Here is a 23367-nt window from a genome sequence, read left to right as displayed (position 1 = left end):
TTCCCTTATATCCAGGGTAGCATTAATGAACCACACCTGCCCCATTCAGTGAATAAGAATCAATCAGAATTCCCCTGCAGGGTTCCAACTCCTGCTGACAGGGTCTGCCACTCTGTTACAATTACTTTCTACAATTAAGTCTTCAGTGCAGACTTAACTCATGCTCAGCTACTGTTTTTTCCCTTAACATGCTCTGTGTTCACACATCCAAGGCCTCTATCAATGCCACAAGGCAAGGCAGCCACCACTCCCTGAGCTGAAGGGAAGAACCCAAGGTACCCTTTAACATGTATTGCTACTTTGAGGTAACTGCAATAAAAATATACAGTCACAGGCAGTCACAGCAATCCAGATGTTATGGTCCTCCAGTTCTTTCCCGTAAGCCCCCTGGACATTCATGCCTGTATACCACTTTGCCGTCTACCTGTGCTCTGGCCCCTGACCAGAAGTTGACTGTCAATCTGTATCTGCACGGCATCCTACCTGAAGTTTACAGATTGTCTGCTTGCAGTTTCTCCAGCTTCATCCATCTCCAGCAAGACAAAGTCCACTAACAATCCCATGGAACAGTGAAACTCTTACTTAGGCCAGGTGTAGGTTATAATCTTTTGCAGCATTGATATGTCAGTCAGCGGTGAGATGAGGTGTGCTGGCAAAAGGTCCTAGCATAGATGCAGTTCTACTGACAAATGGTGCATTTGCTGATAAAGATTATTTTGCTTGGGGGTGGGCTGAAATAATCTATATCACTCTTTTGCTGGTATGAGTTGGAACCATACTAGGAGCGCTGTGCCAGTGTAGTGTACGTGCAAAGCCTTCCACGTGTAGACCTGGCCTTAGGTTTCAAACCTTCAACTTCATTCCCCCACGATGCTCAGACACTGCCTTAGTGCCTGCAGTTGAGTTTTTAGTGTCCGCCATTAAAACCTTGTTAGGTAGTTCTACAGGCTGACTCATTCAAGCATTTAAAGTCAGATAAAGATAGAAATACACAAGGTTTCTAAAGAACTTTCCTCTCTCCGTGCTTTTTTTTACCATACAGATCATTAAGAGAATGTTGTTATTTTATAATTTTTGTTTGACTCATTTTATTCTATATTTAGTTATATTAGTTAATTTCAATTTCTCTTTTAATTTATATATATCCTAAAATATACTGAGGAAATTTATCTCTTGACTAAACCTCATCATTTGCACAGAATTTGAATTACATAGGAGATGGAAAGTGTGAGGGAGAATGTTCCTTTTGGACCAGTCTGCTCCTTGGCCATTCCACCTTTTTCCCCACAGTACATCTTTGGAGAGAAAAACAGAAGCTACATATGGTGGATAGGGTATTCTGCTTGGCTGGCTGTCTTATTTCCATATCCCGTCACCCCGCCATTTCCGTGTTTGGTTGTCTTGCATTACATGTCAAAAGGAGACATCCAAACCAAAACGTGGTATCATGTTCAGGCTGCACTTACCCAGGATGCTTCAAATGCTGAAGGCATCCTGTTCTGACTAATAAATAGTCTGCATTTTTGCCTGGCTGGTATACATTTTAATAATCTCCTGCCACTTGACAGCACTCCCATTCAATTCTACCTTTCTGCTGCTGGCTGGTCATTGTCTTCTCCTTGAAGTGTGAGAACCTAGCATACTACTATACTATGGATTGTGGATCATCCAATATCCAAAACATGTCTGGCATCAGCATTTCAAAGAGGAGCAGCAGCAGACAGCTAGGCAGGGAAAGAGGGCATATATGAGTCTAGCATTGGGATACTTGCCCTAAATAGGGAACACACCAGAAGATGCAACTGCATGAGGAACATACCTGCACCCAGGACCAGTTCTTAAGTGGGGGAAATAAGGCTGAATGCTTGCCTGCTCAAATTGGAGAAGGAGACAAAATGGGGGTGTCTGCCTGGGATGGAAAGATGGGTAAATGAGTGTCTAAATTGTGGGGTCTGCATTGGGGAAGTGCATAGTTTGGGGTCTGGAGAAGAGTGTCTCTGCTGTGAGGAGGGTGGTTGCAGATAATTGCAATGGGAAGCAGGCATTTCTACTATCACCTGTGCTTTAAGCATACCGTCCTGCTCTCTGTCCAAGGCAGGTGACTCCAGGCAATGTTTCAAATATTTCCATTGTGTACAGCAAATTTGGGAGCAATGATCTAGTAGGTAATGGAACTCATGTGACCTATTTGATTTCCACTTCAGCCATAGACTTTTTAGTGTGACCTCAGGCAAGTCACTTAGGGCAGGTCTACACTAGCAGCTCTGCATCAGCACAGCTACATAGATGCAGCTGCGCTGCTATAGCACGTCTGGTGGAGACACTGTATGCCGACAGGAGAGCACTCTCCCATCGGCATAATTTCTCCACTTCCGCGAGAGGCGGAAGCTATGTTGGTGGGAGAGCGTCTCCTGCCAACATAGCACTAGTGTGGACAGCACTTAGGTCACTGTAACTTGTGTCGCTCGGGGGGAAGTGTCTTTTTCACACCCCTGAGCGATGTAAGTTAGACTGACTTAAGCGGTAGTGTGGACCTGCCTTTGGACTCAGATTTTTAAAGGTATTTAGGCATTGCTGCTCTCAGTGTTGGAATGCCTAACTGATTTAGGAACCTAAATCTAATTTTCAAAAGGGCTGTAGGCACTTAGGGTCTGGGCCTTAACCTACTTTGGACCCCATTTCCCTGTCTGTAAAATGAGGATAATAGCACTTCTGTACGTAACAGGGATGTTGAGGATAAAATCCATTACTTATTGTGAGACATTCAGATACTGAGGTGATGAGAGCCATATAAGTAGCACAGAGAGATATCTTTCAAAGGATACTTACACATTGATTATGAAAATCCATAGTGATATTTTCTAGTCTGCATATTACTTCGGGGAGGGGGCCAAAACATTTTTTTCTTCAATTTCTTTGTGTTTTGATTCATTAAAAAATTAGGAAGAACTTTGTTTGCATCTGGCATGTTTTTCCTTAACTGCTAGGAAATCTGATTTGCTCCCCCTTTGTCCTCTCTCCCCCTACTTTTTTACTTTTCAGTATAAGGGTGTGCATGCAGCACTGGTGACTGTCATAGCTGTTAGAAAGAATGTTTCACTCTTGCTGACTTCAGTGTTTCAGAAGCTTTGTTTTAACAGGGCAGACACCTGATCTCCTGTTTAGGAAAATCAGCACTGGAACCTGCTGAAGAGAAATAATCGACATCAGATAAATCCATTTCTGATTTTGCTTTTTGCCACTGGAATGCTACAGCTCTTTGAGTGTTATGAAACAGAAGTAGCTCCTCTAAGTCATGGAAATGAAGAAGTTTGGTGTTTGAAAAGACCCATCCATGCTATATTTTACATGTAGAAAGACTACTCCCAGTAGAGAGAGAAGGTGGGTGGAGTAATATCTTTTATTGGACCAATTTTTGTTGGTCCAATAAAAGATATTACTTCACTCACCTTGTCTCTCATATCCTGGGACCAAAACAACTACAACAACACTGCATACAGCTCCCAGTAGATCATTTGGAAGTTCCCTCATTCTGCAATGACAGTTCAGCTAAGCATGTTATTCCAGTAACACCATTTACTACTTTTGTCTTCAAACTCATTTTTATTTAAAAATGGAATATTTTCCACCTTTTTCTTCAACAACTTTTAAATCTAAGCAAAGGTGGTACTATGTGGGGCAGATTGTCAGCTGGTGTAAACCTTCATCATAGCTCCATTAGAACTATGACCATTTACATCATCTGAGGATTTGTCCCTATCTGTATAATAATATCACCTGGAGATAAAACCCTATGGTATGGGTAAATGGTTTCAGGACTTGCCACTATTCAGCCTTTTGATTAATCTTTCGAAGGCCTTCCTGCGTGATTTCCTCATTTAATAATTTCCTGTTAGAGTGACAGGATTTTTACTTTTTCCAAAATAAAGTCCACAGTTAAAGGGTACATTGAAGTATCTCTATAGTTGATGGGGATTTCTGTATAATAATCTGGAGGATATTTTTGGATGGAGTTACAAATTCCCCCTGCTGTTGACTATTTAAAGTTGTAACAGTTTTGTTTGCCCTATTGACTGGAATGGCATTGACCTCAGAAAACGAAAGGAGAAGGAAGTTCTGTTTTCTGAACAGCTTCCTATTCCCCATGAGGAACGCTGCTGTAGTATCAGGGTTAAAAAATGTTGGCTCTGCCTGTATGGGTCAATAGTGCAAAATGATTCATAACTTTCCTCCATATACTTCAGAAAAAGTCTGTTTTTGTCTCGGACTGTGTTTTTCGTTGGAAAAATACCTTCCCATCTGCAGAGCTTATTTAAGATTATTTTGGTTTAATATACCAGGTTGTTCCTAGGAAATCTCAGAAAGGATTGAGACTTAATACTTAAGTTTACCCAAGCAGGCCTTGTGTCTAGATTAGGTTATAATTGTCTTCTATGCATTTACTTGAATCTTTTACTAATCACTCAGAATAATACTCTTTCTTTCTCTGTGGATATGGGGCTGCAACTCCAACAACTTTAAAAAAATAAAAATAAATAAACAGCCTGTGACTCTGATCTGACTGTTTTGTGAGATGTACCAGCACACAGTGACTGATAAGGATTCAGAGATCCCTATCAACCTCTTAATAAATGTGGTATCCATTGGCATCACCTAAAACAGTGGTTTTAAAACTTTTTTTCTGGGGACCCAGTTGAAGAAAATTGTTGATGCCCGCGACCCAACGGAGCTGTGGATGAGGGGTTTTGGGTGTTGGAGGGGCTCAAGCCTGGGGCAGAGGGTTGGGGTGCCGGAGGGGGTCAGGGCTCTGGGCTTGGGGTGTGGGCTCTGGGCGGGGGCCAAGAATGAAGGGTTTGGGGTGCAGGAGGTGGCTCCAGGAGGGGGGGGTCAGGGCTGGGGCAGGGGATTGAGGTGTGGGGTTGGGGCACAGGCTTACCTTGGGCAGCTCCCGGGCAGCGGTGCAGCGGGGGTGAATGCAGAAATGACTGGGTGAAGTTCTGTGGCCTGCGTTATTCAGGAGGTCAGACTAGGTTATCACAATTTGACCTTAAAATGTGTGAATGCTGTCATTAGTTAGTTAGTTGGTTCATGGTAATGATCAAGTTGCTAAGGTTACTTACAGAGTAAGCAGTGTTCTTCACAGTTCACTTGAACTTTGCACTTACCACAGCTGATTTGGGAGTAAAGAAGAGAGACATATAGAGTCATGATAAAATATCTTCTGTTGGTTTTCCCAGAAATGTATCCCCTTTTGTCAATTAAGCAAACACAGTGAAATGAAAGAGGATTTTATTACCTCAACCCTCGTCTGGATAAATAATAAAATGAAAGTAAATTGCAGTCCAGTTCCTAGTTCACATTGCAAAAACCACCATCATCATTGGCACTAACTGGCATCCTTTGGGCAATCTGAGCTGAAAGGACAAAAATGAGTGTCTGCAGGATCTACTTCTTACTGACCATTAACCTCAGGAGGAAGATGAGGGACAGAGATGTTGTGATTTTCCCAGTGCCATCCAGCAAGTGGGTGGGTGGCAGTCAGAAACTGAAGCCAGATTTCCTGTCTCTCTCTTCCATAATGCAAAAGCAGTGCTGATTTTAAACAATAAATAAATATAGGAATTAAGTCACCTGGCTGTTACCATCCCTTAAATCTGACTTTTACCCCTTGTAAAATAATGGAACAAATAATATGAGAAAAATTAGTAGATATCTAGAGGGTAGTGCAAACCTGAACAATGAGCATCTCATCAGACAAACCTGGTAACCCTTCCCAGCTTGGTATCATCAGCAAACTTTATAAGTGTACTCTGTATGCCATTATCTAAATATGTAGAAAGATTCACTCTCACTGCCCAATCTGTGGAGAAATCTGTTCCTTAGAGAAAAAGTACCGGTAGATTTCACTTTGTAAAATGCTCAATCCAGACCTTTTTCACAAACACATAATTTACCCAAACAAGAAAATACTAAAATATTGCATAATTGGGGGGAGGGAGAGGAAGAGGTGGCAGGAATAAAACTGCAAGTTCCCTCTTGTTTTTGCTATACACAAAGTGATGTTTTTATACTAGTGGTAAGGGGTGAGAATGTCCCACTTATGCATAGTATAACTTTCATTAACACAAAGGGCTACATTTTCAAATGTGGGTACCTTTTTTTCACCTCCAAAAATTTATTTCCCATCTGTTGCCCAGGTAAAACCTATATTTGCATGAACAAATGAGTTTTTGAATGTGCAGAATTGATTATCCTGTGGGCTAGTACTTGTTCATGCTTAGTGCAAGCAAATGTTCATTTTCATACACAAAAATAAGTTTTACACATGCAAGGGATGCATGAACAAATGTTATTGGTGCCATGTAGGTGACCTTATTTGAGAAGTTGGTCCAGTGTTTGTGTGAGCAGTAGATAGACAACCCTACCCTTAACGCCTAGCCTTTTCACAAAATACATTGTTTTGTGTTTGGCATGCATGATGTCACATTGTTGCAAGCCATTATACATCTTGTTACCTTTTGAAGAAGTTTTTGTGTTCAGTGTTTGTTTCTAAAAACTAATTTATCAATAAATATCAGCAAAGTTATAAGGTTGAGCCTGCTGATAAAAAACTTTCCTGCCATAAAAAATCTCCGCCCCCCCCCCCCCCCCAACACACACACACACACACACACACACTCACACACACACTCAGGTCACATTCATGTTGCTCCTTGTCAATTTTACTCTTGGGAGAGACTCAAAGTTGACAGCCAAAGTGAAGGAGATAAGGAGCAAAGGGTAAATGTGTCAAAAAATTCTCTATAATCCTTCATTTCTGGTACATTATAAAGATGCTGAGAAATTCCTGCTTTGTTTTTTTTTTTTACTTTTTTGTTATTTTGGAAGTTGTCAAAAGTACAGCCAAGAGGCAGTAATTTAATCTGGGCCATCAGCAGCCTAGAAATTCAACCCATCTGTCCTTCAGCTGTTCTCAGGGCTGGCTCTAGAGATTTGTTGCCTGAAACAAAGTGGAAAAATGTATATCCCTGACTGTCCACAGTTACTCATACAATAAAACAGTCACTATGGAATTCATTCATAGTAGTTTCCATTCTCCTCTCCCCCTGTACTGTCTGCTATATCTGTACGACAGTGTGCATTGTTGTTTGCCTTCATTTTCATTTTCTCTGGTTTTGTCAGCTTGTGTCCTTTCCTATAGTTATCTGTGGGTTTGGGAGCTGCTTACCTGAAGCAGCTTTTTGTCCTGTGTAGTACTGGCTCTCTTATGATTGGTAAGGGCCCTTAAGACGGAGCCCCATTAGTGCAAGTAAGAGGGGCTGCTAGCAGGATGTTCTGGGAGAAGGCCTGTTGTATTAATTTAGATGGAATATATGGGCCTTGAGCATCAAAGGTATTAACTTAACCCAGTTACTGTCCAACCTTAAACAGTGTTAAACAAGGTTTGGGGTTTGGTATACAGAACATAAGAACAGCCATTCTGGGTCAGACCAAGGGTCCATCTAGCCGAGTATCCTGTCTTCCAACTGACAGAGACCTCAGCCCACTTAGTGTCATTGCAAACACACCATTAAACATCATTTTTATCTTTTATTAAAGATACAGAAAAGTAAGGGGAAAAACAGTTAAAACATGAAATGTAATGTATTAAGTAAAGCTTTCATTTCAACACCATCCCTTCTTCCCTCTTCCTGTAGCTGGAGTGAGCTTTTAGAAGGAACTTCCTCCTGTTCTCTCACCCTCCATAGTTGACGGTCTCTTTGATAGTATTAAAGATGGTAATAACTGTCCTTTCGGGGAAAAGAGAAAAAGTTAGTTGAGATGGGCTGAAGCTGTAATTGTTGCTATTGTTAAAGTCCAATCCTGTTTCCTAAAAGACAAGACAAAACATACACACACAATGGGAAAGAAAAGAACAGCAAAAATAGAATATGCAGCCTCTGTCTCTAGTGTTGATTTTCACTTGAAGCCTGGAAAAAAACAGGCACAGCACAGTCTTATTAGCCACTCTGAAATCTGGCAAATTTGTACAAGCATCGGTCTATTTAGGGCATTGCATTTTGCTGCCTTTCTGATCTCAGGCTTTCAGCAGTGTTGCAAAATATACAGTCTTGGCAGCCTAATCCAGACTCTTGCAGGAAGGCAAAAAGGAGAAGGGTAGGAAAAAGAAGAAATAAGGTGAGAAAGAAAAAGGACACGTGGCAGGAGTGTCAGGGAAAGAAAGTTTCACATCCCAGGTGAGGTTTGGGATTTAGCCAAAGCCAGTGGAGGTGGCAGTGTCATCTGAGTCCCTCTCTCTGATCCAGGCTGGTCAGTACATCTCTCAGGATTATAACAGTGACGGTCTCAGGTCCCAGGAGAAGTTGGGGGTGGCAGCCATGATGAGACTTGCTCCTTCCCCTTCTCTTGTCTTTCAGTCAGCCAGAGCACTCCTCTGCTTTGCCTCCACCTGTCCTTATTTCCCTCCCCACCTCAAAGTGTCTTTTTAAGGACCCCAAAAGGGAGTGATGAGTAGAATAGCCCACTTCCTCACTATTTTGTCCACCAGTTAGGCATAATTTCTGACACACAGATTTTGAGTCACTGATTTCTGGTCCCACACTTCTCTTGTTTACTAGGCATGATTTTAAAACAGTCCTTGAATTATATCAGTAGGCCTTTTTGTTTGGATGAACCTAGTCTTTTTGTCTCCCTTTTGCACCTTTTCTCCACATTCATTGTTATAGGTTACTGTGACATTTTATGAACTTTAACTCACTTTTCACAGTTGAGCTCACAATTAGAGTAAATTGGCAGACCCAGTTATTACACCAGACCCCTTGATTCTGGATTTTACTCCCTCCTGTGGTCTGGAATAGCCCAGTATAGTCTACAAAAAATACCCCACCTCTTTGGGAAGAGAGGGAGTTGAAGTTTGGGGGGCAGTGTCAGGGCTTTATTTCATTATTTATTTATTCATGTGTGTCTCTGATTATAGTCTCTGTGATTTATATGGGCATTCATTTGTAATTGTTTATTTACTATAAATTAGATTTTGGCCAAAATGTTCAAACCTGACTGCCAGAAGTAAGGCTCCTAAAATTCCATAGTTAGGCACCTAAATATACATTTGGCCTTATTTTCAGAATTGCTAAGCATTTACAAATCCCATTGAAGCCCGTGGGAGCTGCAGAAACTCAATATCATTGAAATTCACATCATTTATATTTAGAAACCTAAATATGGATTTAGAATTTAAGCGAGGCACACAAATAAAATAAATCTTATTTAGTCAGGAGAAGAGAAGACTGAGAGGGGACATATTTACAGTTTTCAAGTATGTAAAAGGTTGTTACAAGGAGGAGGGAGAAAAATTGTTTTTCTTAACCTCTGAGGATAGGACAAGAAGCAATAGGCTTATATTGCAAGGGAGATTTAGGTTGGACATTAGGAAAAACTTCCTAACTGTCAGGGTGGTTAAGCACTGGAATAAATTGCCTGGGGAGGTTGTGGAATCTCCATCATCAGAGATCTTTAAGAGCAGGTTAGCCAAACACCTATCAGGGATGGTCTAGATAATACTTAGTCCTGCCTTGAGTGCAGAGGACTGGACTAGATGACCTCTCGAGGTCCCTTCCAGTCCTATGATTCTATGAGAGCCACATCTTGGGTTATCAAGCCATGTTACAAGGGTAGTTTCACAACCAGAAGGAAAACAGGTGAATGAAAATGAAGGCAAACTAAAAAAAAAAAAAAATACACTATAGTAAACAAGGAGTGCAGAGGAAAAGGAGACAGAAGAGAGGGACACACAGTGAATGAGTGTCTCAATGATTGGTTGGTTGGTTGGATGATTGATTGTGTATGTTAAAGACATCCAGGGTGACAGAAGGAATAATTTTTGATGCAATTCATTATAAAAACAAAAAGTAAATATATGGCACAGCAAACAGTTTAGGGACAGGAAGTGAGTACCATTATATCCATCTGTAGGGTGAACACAGAAAGACAGAATTAAATACCTGAGTTGGAATTGGGCCAGGATACCAGAGCCTGAAAAAATAAATGCAACTCTATCATCCTGTCTAAAATAAAGACGGGAACATAAAGAAAATCCCATCCACCCTTTGGAACTCCCTCCCCAACCCAAACAAGAGGGCACCAGGTTTGTTTGCGTCTGCACATTTGGATGACGCATATCCTCCACTCTGACTGCTCTGGTCCTAGGAGCAACAGGATGTTGAATTGTGTAAGAATTCTGCTTTCCAAAAGCAGGATTGTTGTCAGTGTCAGCAGCCGCAGTCAAGAAGTGTGGAGGGATGATATGGCATGTATTGCAAATTAAGGCAACAGTTGGGCCTAATTATTTAATCCTTGACAAAGCATTCCTTTATAATTAAAGGCACAAAATGCATTTTATACTTTACTATAAATACTTTCCCCTTTCTGGAGGAAATCTTGACTGAGGTATCTTGTGCCATCATGACTGTTCCATCAAAACAACAAAGCTGTTCTTAGTAATATAGTTTAATTACAATTCAATCTCATCTTAAAACCTATATTTCTTTTCTGCTTTACCTATGCTCCTTTTTTCTCCCTCTGCTACTGCTTTTATAATTCTCTGACTATTATTTTCTTTAATTGTTTTCTCTTATTTATATGGTTTAACTGTAACTCTGGTATATAATTCTGAACCTGAATTTTGTGGTATGCGTGCAATAAAGGTCTCTGTAAAGTTAATTATTCTTCAGTAAAATATTTATACAAAGTTTACTTTTCTAGACATCAGTTGTTATAACAGCTCTGTTACACATACTAGATCAATATCTGCCTTCACTGACTCTTTTGTATTCTTTGCTAGGTACTTATTAAGACTACATGGGTTGTCAGTGAAGGCAGAATTTGGTCTTACACTCTCAAAATGTGGGGTACTACTACATTTCTACTATGTAACCTAATACATATGATTTTATTAATAGTTTCTAGAATGGATCAAAATACTAATGTGTTAATTTTACCCCTGGTTGAGTATAACCTTAAAGCTATAGATCTGAATGCTGCCTCTATATCTGCTTATAGACTGATTGTGCGTCAGAGCTGAGCTTTCTATTGTCGGCTGAGAATTTGTTTGTATTTCACAGAAGCAGATCAGCTAAAACTTAGATAACAAAACAAAAAAATTCCACCTCACTCCTGCCACACTCCAAAATGAGACTTGTCAGTCTTGTAACTCAACTGTTCAGAGATAAGCTTAACTGGTAATTCTTTTCCTTACCAGCCAATACACTGAAGAGCTAAAATTTAGCTCTGGTTTCTTTAATTTTGAATGGTAGGAAAGCACCATTTTCTTGTTAATAGAAGAGGACTTTGTACCCTTTCCTATTTATTTTTCTGTTTCTAATTAAATATGAACACCGCTGAGAAGGGCTTAGCTAGCAGTAGGATTAAATAGCAAGGATGCAGAAAAGAGAGCTTTTACACAGTAGAGAGATATTTTCATTTATTCAACATTCTTCATACAATAAGAATGATGATTAACCCCTGCTCAGTCAGAAATTCAGATTCCTAGGAAGCCCTGATAGAAAATGAAAGTTTTATTAAGTCAGACTGAAAGAATATCTAAGGTCAAGGCTGCTGTGGGGGACGAGGAGGAGAATGATGGGGGGCAGGGCAAAAGGGGCCATTTGACCTGAGTCCTCCCCTTGAGAGGGCCCCCAAAATGAGGAAAGGTAGGAGCTGGATCAGGGATACCCCTCCCACTAACAGTGGGGCCAGAGCTCCAGGAGAGGCAGGGCCAGGCGTGGACTCCCAGCTCTCCGCAGGGCAGCATTCCCCCATCCCCTCAGGGAAGGTAGTAACCCCACAGGCCTGGGCCCTCCCCTCTTTTTAACTCTTTTGTCTCAATGGTAAAGTTTTTTGGAAGGGTGAAGGCCTCAATTTAAGATTTTGCCCAGGGCCTCCAAAACCTCTGTGCAACCCTGTCTAAGTTTGGGTGCATTTTGAGAGTCTCACAACAATAGCTGTGAAACAAGAACTGATGGTATTCATAATGTCTTCTTGCTTGTTTTGGAATGGTAACTTTCTGAGGATCAGACTGTTGAAATAAGACAGAGGAGTGGTGATTTTGAGCATGAATTTATAATTGTTCCTAAATGGTAGATGCTGCAAATGTTTGGTTTGGTTTTAAAATAATTTTCAGCATTCCTGTGACTGTGTATTACCACAGTGATCAAGGAACAAAGCTACCAGTATCAAACTGAAGTTAAGTAAACTCCTTAATGCCAATGTGTAAGGTGGCTGTAGATGTCAAACAAGTACATAGTCATGCTGTCCGATTCAGTTCTAATACCAATGAGCACACAAGCTCAAAGATTTAAGAAAAAAAAATGTACTTCTGTTCATCACAGGCTTTTTTTGGATGTGATAGGGGCTGTGTAACTAATTAGAGCGTGGTATGTTTCTTTCTTTCAGATTTACCACTGGATTATAGATTTACCCGATTTTCCTCAAGTAGCTTGGAAACTGCTGGTTACTATCCGAAACCTCCGAGGGCATTATTATCAAATGGTGAGCCAGTGACTACAAAATAGATCATATTCCACTTTTTCTTACATACCCTTGTAGTCCTTAACTAACTGCTGTCAGCTGCTAATTGGTGAAAATACCATGCAATGCTCCATAAAATCAAGTGATGAATTTAAAAGTGGACCCACATGCAGACTTGCTTGTTACCATAGTACAACTGGAACAGAGGAGCACTGAGTACTTATGTATACATCTTCCTACCAAGCTACCTATCAGAAGTGCATTGAAACTAATTCATCCCAAATTACATGCTAAATTCACACCATTTTGAAGGACACTGTCTACATTCCCTATTTGAGGCCACAGCAACCTCCACTGCTACAGCAATTCGTGAGAGAGCTGATTGAGGAGGGCATAAAAATAGGACAAGAACACACAGTCTCAAATGCTGTTTATGATTATGTTTACAGTTAAAATCTAACTTATACATAAGATAAATTTATCTTTACCTAAGTCCCCCCATTATCGCAGTATCTGAGTGATATAATACATGCAATCTATAATACATTTATTGTCTCAACACCTCTGGGAAGGAGGACAGTGCTATTGTCCCCATTTTAGAGATGGGGAACTGAGGCACAGCAAGACTAAGGTCCAAATTTTTAAAGGTGTTTAGGTATTGCTCTGCTCAGTGTTGCAAGTCTACATGACTTAAGAGCCTAAGTTTTATTTTCAAAAGTGACTAAGGCACTTAGCCTAAATTCCATTGACTTTCAATGAGAATTAGTCTCCTAAGTCACTTCGGGCATGTCTACACTGCAATTAGACACCTGAAGCTGCTCTGTGCCAGCTGATTGGGCTCTCGGGGCTCAGGCTAAAGGCCTGTTTAATTGCAGTGTAGACATTCAGGCTCAGGCTGCAGTCCAAGCTCTGGACCCTCCCACCTCACAGGGTCCCAGATCCCAGCCTCCAGCCCAAGCCTGAACATGTACACTGCAATTAAACAGCCCCTTAGTGTGAGCCCAAGTCAGCTGGCATGGGCCAGCCATGGGTTTTTAATTGCAGTGTAGACATACCCTTTTGACCAGATTTTTAAAGGTATTTAGGCATCTAAAGCTGCAGATAGGTGCCTAGTGGGATTTTCAAATGCACATTGGCACCTAACTCCCATTTATCTCAAAAGCAACCAGTATAGATTATACCAGTTGCCCTAATGAAATAAGCCGCCCCAGCAATAGGAATTTTTTGCTGGTATAAATTAATTTACACTCGACGTTTTGCCAGTATAACTGTGTTGGTCATGGGTGTAATTTTTTTCAAACTCCTAATGGACATAAGCATGCTGGCAAAACTTTTAAATGCTTCAGTCCAGAGTAACTAATTGATATGAGTGGAGTTACTCCAAATTTACCCTGGTTTAATAGCCCAGAATTTGGCCATTTATTTCAAAAGCAACATGCCTGACTATCTATAACTCCCAGGCACAAGGCAGTAGCAGAATATCGGATAAACTTCCTTAGAGGATTGGATGGCTATTTCAATTAGCAATAATCTTTCACTTCTAGACTTCCGGTTTGAAACAAACAACTGTTACGTTGTTATCTTATGTCTGCCTGATGGTCTACATGGAATAAATTAGTAGTCTGACTCCAGTTCCCTGCATGTTTGCATTCCCACAGAATAGGACAGTTCATATGCAGAAATCAGAACACAAAAAGAAGCATTAAATCTTTGTTACACAGAAATCAGCCTGAACTATCTTGTTTCTATAACAGAGAAATATTTGTTTTAAATTTATCTACTCCAGTGTACCCACAGGATACCTGTGCCTTTTCAGTTGGCTGTGTGCTTCGCACTGATGGGTTACCTCAAGTTATACCTATAAAGAAAAAAACTCTTTTAAAAAGAGTTTAAAAAATAAAGAAAACTAGAAATGTAACCCTTATAGGAAATATGGGTTATAACTAGAAGTGAGATAAGAGAGTTCTGGTCTCTAAAAGTGCCCTGCTGCTCCCTGTAACCTATAGGCTAAAAAGCTAGCAAGGCTGGGATGTTACTTGTTTCTCTTTAGCACCTAATAATCCCAGTAAAGGGAAGAACAATCTTCAGTCTTCTTCCCCCATTCCACTTTCTCTCCCCCTCCAAGGGGTCAGATTTTCAAATGCTGTAAACTGGCATAGTTCCTTTGGGTTGAGAATCTGGCCCCAAGTCTACATATTTTCTGTATTAAGTAGAAATGGACTCAAGCTAAAAATCTCAGACCTGGAACTATGTGATTGTTTGAAATCCAAATCCGGATCCAGATACTGATTTTTCAAATGATTTCTAATTTTTTGGGCCAAACCAGTATCCTAGCACCTTCAAGCTTTCCATGTTCTGATTTGAATTTTGTTGCATGGTTCCCTCTCTTGGGTTTTAAGCATATAGAGTTATAATCCTTAAAACAATCATTGGGTCTCAATGTCTCAACGGATAAGTAGTATTTCCTCATCTAGGAAATAGTATGTGCCAGTTTCCAAACAACCTAAGAGTGGACTTCACCCTAAGAAACACAAACTTCTGTGCAAATGTGGACTTGCTTAGAAAGAGAGGCAGTGGTGGCTAATGATGGAGACTGTCAACACCCATTCACTCGTGCCTCCTGCTGAAGATGAGCAGATGTACACAATAGCAGAAGCAGTGGTGAAACAACAGAGAGTTGCTGCCGAGCATGGCTTCAGCTATGGTTACATGGAGGAAAGAGAGAGGACCATACTGCCTTCAAGGCTAATGGTCTGGGGGTGGGAAGGAAAGAGTTTGAGCAGATGAACCTTGGGAAGGACAATGGAAGCTCTGGAGAATAGAGAACTCTTGAGGGAGTGATATGTGAGATGGGGAGAAGAGAGTCCTGGGACCCAGTGACACACTTTGGAGAATTTTTCTTCTATTTCAAGTTTTTTGTTTTAACCCGTAACTTGTCAAATTTCTGTGGAATCCAGTATGAAAGAATACTGCAGAATGTTCATAAATTCAGTGTCCACATTACTGTCCTCAGTATCTGCAGGTGGACCCCAGGGTGATATGTTTTAATAGCTAATTAAAAATAAAGTATCTGGTTGTATAAACTTGAAAGTCACAGCTTTGCTAAATAAAACCTCTGTCAACCTTTGTTTTGGTATAAACAATGTCCTTTTGAATTTGAAAATAAAGATATTTTATTTCTGAACAATTTTCTCTGAAGTCACGGTACTTGATAACCTAGCAACAACAAAAGAAAGATGAAATCATTAAAAAAAAGTGCAAGTAGATTTAAATGCTACAACCCTAACATGGCACAAATTGTCGTGCTCAAAATGCATATCTGGATGAGCCAGTGACCAAGGCCCAGTGGCCAGCAGTGCAAAATAATACCTACGAGAAGTCAGTTTTAACTTCATAAATGGAACCCACTCATTGTTGCTTATTGAATTAAGACTTGTTTCTGGTAACTAAAGTTTTATTGGAGAAAACCTTTCAAATTCTTAGTCAGTAAAATGTATTCAGATAAACATTTTAGCTGGCTTGCTCCTTGTTTGTTTTTCCCCCACGTCCATTCCTGGGCACAACAGGTTCTTTGGTTGTTGAGAGCTCCTGAGTTCCCCAGCTATAGAGTTTGCCCTGCAACTTGAGGGGGAAGCATGCCCTAAGGCAGCAGCATCCAGACCAACTCCTAGGGGAATTTCCAGGGGCAGAGCCCATGGCCCAAATGCTCAATTGCAAGTGTATAAATCTAGAATTTAGCAATGCAAGTCAAAGCTGAAATTGACCCACCACCTCTGCCCAGCCCATCTCTCATACTTGGGAATTGGGCTATGGGCTACGATGTGATGGGACTACAGCATATGATCAGGTCTGTCCATGTCCCAGTGGTGTTGGGTTTCTATCCATTGATGAACATGTTGTATAGTCCAAAGATGTATTCCTGGCTGACAGCTCAAAAACTGGGGAGCCAGGAGGTGAGTCTTAATCAGGCTGATGGTTACTACCTCTCCATTGCATTCAGGGGAAAATGGAAGAGAGAAACGTTAACCTTATCACCTTGACCACATAATGTTGCTCCTTACTTGTAATAAAATTTAAAGGAACTCTGTTCTGACTTTTAGTCTCTGGGCCTGGCACAGGCTGGATCAGCCCAGCCTACAGCCACTTTACACACCATGTAATCATTGGCTAAGACTAGGTCACCAATTAATGAGATGGCAGTAATTCAAAGTGATTAGTCTGCCTTTTCCATAGGGAAACAGCACTTCTTCTATAAGCAATGTCATAAAGAAACCCCAGCTCTTCTTTCTAGGAGCTCTAATCTCAGGGACCCTGAAACTAGCACAGGGTATGATAACTTCCCACTGACCTATAAAAAAAAATAAGAAGAAAAGGAGCTTCCATGCCTGGCCTCTTGAAGTTTCTCTCTTACCCTGGGAATGCAGTTACATGTCCTGGGTTTCATAAAACTGTTAGCCAATTTGTACCCTTATACCACCAATAGGGAGAGAGGACTTTACCTTCATCACCACACCCTTATTCAAAAAGCACTTAACTATAATGTGCAGTATCTTTGCAAACAATAATGTGTAGATTAAATAGTGTTGCTGCACCTTTAAATTTCATAGGTTTCAGATTAAATAATGTGTCAAAACACGAGATTAAAAGAACAAAGTTAGTAAAGAGATGCCAGCAATCAGAGCCGAACTATTTCCCACCCTGAACATCAATATTGAACTGTCACCACATAGAAGAGGAATGCAGCAAGTGTAAATATACTTCTTCTGTGCATAGTTTGTATGTTCCTCAGTATCTTGTATTTAATGAGTTTCATTCATACCACTTTTTAGAAAGAAGAAGTTAACCTCTGGTACAAAATAAGAAATAGCCTACAAAATACAACATAGCAGCTATTAATTTGCTATGAAGATTCTGTTTCCCTAGGCAGGGAATCTTTATTTGCAGAAGTACTCCTAAGTGCAATGCTTTGGAAACTGCATATGTTGGCAAAGTTTGCGTAAAAGCAGTGCCTCAAGGCAGCCAGCTACTACTCAGTCCTACAGAAGGAACAGTATGGTGTTAATATAAAAATTGCTTTGCTCACTTGGCAGATTAAATGGCTTATTTTTTCAACCAGGATAATCTACTTGTTAAGCACATATTTGGAGGAAGATTGTAATTTCATTTTAACTCAATTGGCATTAAGAACTGAAAGGAGACTAGATCAGGATGTCTACAGCTAGCTGGCCCCGCCTTTCTCCACCCCCTTTTCAGTGCTTAGAAAAGAGATGAGAGATAAAAATTGAGGTAGAAGTTGGAATGAATCTGCAAAATTGTTATCTTGGACTATCATCCACATGTAAGCAACCCCGGCAAATTGTGAAATATTTGTAGTGGTGCCGGAAGGATGTGAGATTGATAGGAACATTGAGGCCCTCTCTTTCCTACAGAACAGCTACAGACAAGCTGCAGCTGTACAGGCTTCTCTGTGCACTATGCCAATTTGCCTCACATCTAACCTAGAGGAATAACTTCCAGGAAGGGAAGTACACTATGTGTTGTTAATGCCCATCCAGTCCTTACCCTCTGTGTAGACTGCCAATTATTTTAGTGTGTTTGCATACCTGCCCATCAGAACTGCATGAGGGCCACTCTCTGCCAACCTGAGCTGGATTTGACCTGCACACGTAAGGGTCAGAGGCTCTACATTCTGTTACCAACCCCTGGAGCCATCCAGACGCCTCTAATAAACTGCTTTTCTGAGTAAGTGGAACATCTGACGGCAGATTTGAGACTTCAGTGAACCACAGGAAAAATCCATGTAAACACAGAGGTTTGTATTGCATGTTCCTCTTATGCAGGAAGCAAATATTGCTTTTATTTTCATTTAGCATAAACAGTCTAAATAAATAGGAATAGTGATTAAAAACAGGATAATGAAAAATAAGTTGAAATCAAGGAAGTTAGACAGACTCTGGTATTGCCATTATAAAAAAAGTTTGCCCATTGTACAATTTAATTGCTTCTTCATAGCACAGGCTGAGGAATCTTCCATGCATAGCTCCAGGTATTAAAGCAAGCAATACTGCCAACATGCCTGATCATTTGCTTGAGTTTATGGCAAAGGTCTGAGGTAAATCTGTTCAGGATATAGTGGGTACCCATGGTATCTCTTTGACAAGCACCGCAACCCACAAAGCTTTCAGAGTTGACCAGATGTTATTGTTACTATAAAGGCTAACATCTGAAGCCGTATCAGCACTATAACAAAGCTATTTTAATCAGCACTACCCCGGAGATCCCACCTGCTTCCTGCTCACCCTCGCAGAGTTCATACATGGTTTTCTCTAATGCTGTTGTGACACAGTTTAAAATACTTGTTGTGGGGATAAAAGCCACTTCAAAACCATGCTATGGTTTTGGTCCACTTGTCCAAATTAGAGGGTGGAACACACAAAATGGCAATGGCACAAATGGAGATACAAATTATAAACGTTATATAGAATTCTCAGCTGATCTGATCAGACCAGATTCTATCAAGCAGTCAGAAAGTTGCCTATTTTGGGGGTTAGCACTAATACTCATCTCTGTACAGAACAGTGACATTGATTTTTTCTCCTAATATGTTAAAGTACAAAGTAACCAATCATGAAATAGTTTATCCTTGCCAGAGAGGAAAAAAATTAGGTGCCTTCTATGGATGAGATTTTCAAACGCATCTATGTGATTTAGGAATGGACTTTCAATAGGACATGTTCTCCTAAATCACTAGTGCAATTCCGAAAATTCCACCCTCCATGCCTAACAAAATTATAGTAAAATTTTCAGAGGTGTTTTTAAAAGTCTAAGAAAAGCCTCCTTTCATCAGCTATTATGAATACAATGAGTGGTTCATGCACCAGTCTCTGCACCGGCCCTGACGGTATATTCTAACTCTTCTCTTACTGTGCCTCAAAATTATAATTGAGAGATGTAGTTTCCATCCACTATTGCTTTACTATAGCGTAACCTGAGCCAGGATGCAGAACCATGCACATCATTCAAAATGAGCCATCATATGTGATAGCAAAAATGCCAATGCAGTTTTGAACTATGTGGGCAGAGGCATTTTATCACAGAATACCGAAATGATAAACCCTCTTTATATGATATTGGGCAGATCACACCAAGAATACGGCAACCAGATTCCAGGGCAGCAGCCAGAGCAGCTGCAGCAGTGATGGAGAGAGCTAACCAGGCTGAACTTCCATTTCCTGACACTCCCTGATGTGGCCCAGCTCACTTATACCATGGGCAGCCATAGAGGGCAGGGACCCCCATCACCTGAGAACCCAGAGACTGCAGCAGCACTGGGCATGATCACACCTTCACCACCTACAGAGCAGCCTCCTGTGTCATCATGTGTGTGCCCTGCTCATTGCTGTTCACTGGGTGGCCTGATTGCTGTCAGGGAGGTACTTGTGGAATGCCAGTGGGTAGGTGATGTGAAAATGGAATGGAAGCGTGGCTTGGCGAGTGGGCAACCATTTAAAAATGGCTGAGGATTGAGGGTCAATAACAGATAACATTGGTGGGCAGGGGGATGGCTTGTATATATTTTGGTTAAAATAATGAAAACAATGTATGCCTATCAGAAGCCTGCTCACTTTGAGGGTGTGTTTTGCCTTTTTTCCCCAAGCTTTTGTTCTGCCTTTTACAGACCACATGCTTTTGGGGAAGGGTCTTCCTCTGTGTATGGAAAGTCCCTAGCACACTGTGGACCCTACCATGCCTCAGTTGGGCCAGTCAGAATGCCAAATTCAGGACAAACTGCCGAGAAATAGCTTATTCTATCATTAGATTATACCAAGCCAGGAACAAAAGTGAACTTCTGTCTCACCACACTGGTAAAAAAGAAGTCAAAAATGCAGTCTCCTTAGGCATTCCAGCCCTTGGGTCACACCCAGAAACTGGACTATATGGTAAATAGTTGCTGAAAACCAATTTCATCAGATATAGGGTCCTTCCAATCCCAACAGATCTGCCACTTATGTCAATATATAACTCAGATCTTACCCAATAATCATGCTGATGCCAATCCTTTAGTAACTAAAAACTAAAGGTTTAATGATAAAAGAAAAAAAGCAGCATTATAAATGGTTAATAGATCATATACATACAAGTTATTTTTCAGTGTTCGTAGATCAGAATCATAGAAGTGATGGAATAAACTGCTAGCTTGCAAAAGTCTCTGTGTAACTTACCCAGGCATACTGGGGATCATCAGTCCTTGTTCAAAGCTTCCTTTTTAGAAATCCAGTCCATAGAAATAAAGATAAAATGGAACTATCTCAGGGGTTCTTTTAAATCGTTTGCCATGTTCATAGAATTTTACTGTCTCAAACAAAGTTCACAACCTCTGTTTGTGGAAAGTTACTGACCCAAGATGGACTCCAGGGTTACATAAACATATCACATGTCCTTACATGGTTTGATGACTCACAGGGGCAACCATTGCCCATATTCTTGCTGAGGCGTCCACCAGAAGGCTTACTGGACGGGTATGAGTTTCTTCTATGGCCCATAGTTAGAGTGGTGTCCTTAATTGGCCATCAACACATAGTTGTCTGGCCTTGATGTAAATCTATCTGGTGGACATCACCCAGGTATACAACACATGCAATGTTCCCTCTAATTTTTTCCATCTATGTGCAGAATAAATTTTGTTATGTGCATCGAAGTATGTGCGGATGTGCGCCACCAGTACAAACCAAAAACCTAGATAGAATATATAGTTTTAAAAAGTTACAATAGGGATAATTACTCCAGCCAGGACAGGTTAGGCATTTTAGAACTCACTACTCAAAGAATTAAATTTAAGTGTAAGAGAAATAAAATTATTCAGGCTGTCGATTAATTGCAGTTAACTCACACAATTAACTCAAAAAAAATAATTGCGATTAATCGCACTTTTAACAATAGAATACCAATTTAAATTTATTCAATATTTTTGGCTATTTTTCTACATTTTAAATATTGATTTCAATTACAACACAGAATACAAAGTGCACAGTGCTCACTTTATATTAATTTTTATTACAAATATATCCACTGTAAAAATGATAAACAAAAGAAATAGTATTTTTCAATTCACCTCATACAAGTACTGAAGTGCAATCTCTTTATCGTGAAAGTGTAACTTACAAATGCAGATTTATTTATTTATTTTGGTTACACAACTGCACTCAAAAACAAAACAGTGTAAAACTTTAGAGCCTACAAGTCCACTCAGTCCTACTTCTTATTCTGCCAATTGCTAAGACAAACAAGTTTGTTTACATTGACGGGAGATACTGCTGCCTGCTTCTTATTTACAATGTCATCTGAAAGTGAGAACAGGCGTTCGCATGGGACTTTTGTAGCCAGCATTGCAAGGTATTTTCATGCTGATATGCTAAACATTCATATGCCCCTTCATGTTTCGGCCACCATTCCAGAAGACATGCTTCTATTCTGATGTTGCTCATTAAAAAAATAATGTGTCAATTACATTTGTGACTGTATTCCTTGGGGGGAGAATTGTACATCTCCTGCTCTGTTTTACCAGCATTCTGCATATATTTCATATTATAGCAGTCTCGGATGATGACCCAGCATATGTTCATTTTAAGAATACTTTCATCACAGATTTGACAAAACGCAAAAAAGGTATCTATGTAAGATTTCTAGAAATAGCTACAGCACTCGACCCAAGGTTTAAGAATCTGAAGTGCCGTCCAGAATCTGAGAGGGATGTGGTGTGGAGCATGCTTTTAGAAGTCCTAAAAGAGTAACACTTTGATGTGGAAAATACAGAACACAAACCACCAAAAAAGAAAATCAACCTTCTACTGGTGGCATCTGACTCAGATGATGAAAACGAACATGCGTCGGTCCGCTCTGCTTTGTATTGTTATCGAGCAGAACCTGTCATCAGCATGGACACATCCTATGGAATGGTGGTTGAAGCATCAAGGGACATATGAATCTTTAGCGCATCTGGCACGTAAACATCTTGCAATGCCAGCTACAACAGTGGCATGCGAACACCTGTTCTCACTTTCTGTAAAAAGGGGGGTATGTGAACATCTGAATTTTCAAGATGTTGCAGGCTTTCACTTTGTAAACATCTTGGAAATTCAGGGCAAGAGAAAGTGGTGGCTAAATGGGAGCACTGATTAATGTTAGCTTGTAAAGTTTGCCTGAGTGTGAGTGCAGTTTGCACTTCCCAGTGGAAGATAGTGTAGCCAGTTAAAGACATCACAGTTTGGGTGGGGGGAGAGAAAGTTGAGGGCATAGTTTAAAAAATAAGGTATGATCAAGTTGTGCTAGTGTGAGAAGCCATACTGATCAGTTCTGTGCTGTAGCAGGAAATGTTCTCCCTGTGGAGCTAGGGGGCAACCCTAGAGTGATGCTTGCAAGCAGAAAAGGTGCACTTTAGGGTTTCAAGTAGAGGCCAATCCCAAGAGAAGGAGGGAGCAAGAAATAGGAGAGCAGGCACAAGAGAGCTAAGTGCTGCAACAGCTGTCCTACAGGGAAACAAGGGGCAGATTAAAGCTAAATGTAGGCCTGGTCCACGGTAATATAAAAGTAACAGAAATTACTTTGATGACCAATATTGTCTTGAGAAGGACACACATTGTGGATCAAAGCAGCACCAGCACCTGACCACCTACAGCGACTATGTTGAGCACAGGAGGAAAAAGTCATTAGCAAGTGTTCAGATGGCTTGACCAGGGGCGGTGAGTTGTATGAGTCCATGGTGCCCAGGCTCCAGCAAATTCAGGGCCCGGGGGGCCCTGCTCCACCAATGCTTGGAGCCGGGTCTCTCCTCCGCGCACCTCC

General features: G+C 40.7%; 1 protein-coding gene across 1 annotated transcript in view; it reads left to right on the top strand.

Annotated features, from left to right (window-relative positions):
• Nucleotides 1-23367, top strand: part of LOC112106981 (dermatan-sulfate epimerase) — a 296569-nt gene that overhangs the window by 217392 nt on the left and 55810 nt on the right. The window contains exon 12 of the mRNA XM_026653475.1: nt 12451-12546. Within this exon, the coding sequence (XP_026509260.1) occupies nt 12451-12546 (96 nt within the window). The remainder of the gene's footprint in view (nt 1-12450; nt 12547-23367) is intronic.

This window comes from Terrapene carolina, unplaced genomic scaffold, assembly GCF_002925995.2.
Source record: "Terrapene carolina triunguis isolate 2854851 unplaced genomic scaffold, T_m_triunguis-2.0 Scaffold42, whole genome shotgun sequence".
NCBI lineage: Eukaryota > Metazoa > Chordata > Testudines > Emydidae > Terrapene > Terrapene triunguis.
The sequence above is the reverse complement of the archived record's forward strand: the minus strand, read 5'-3'. Positions and strand labels throughout refer to the sequence as shown.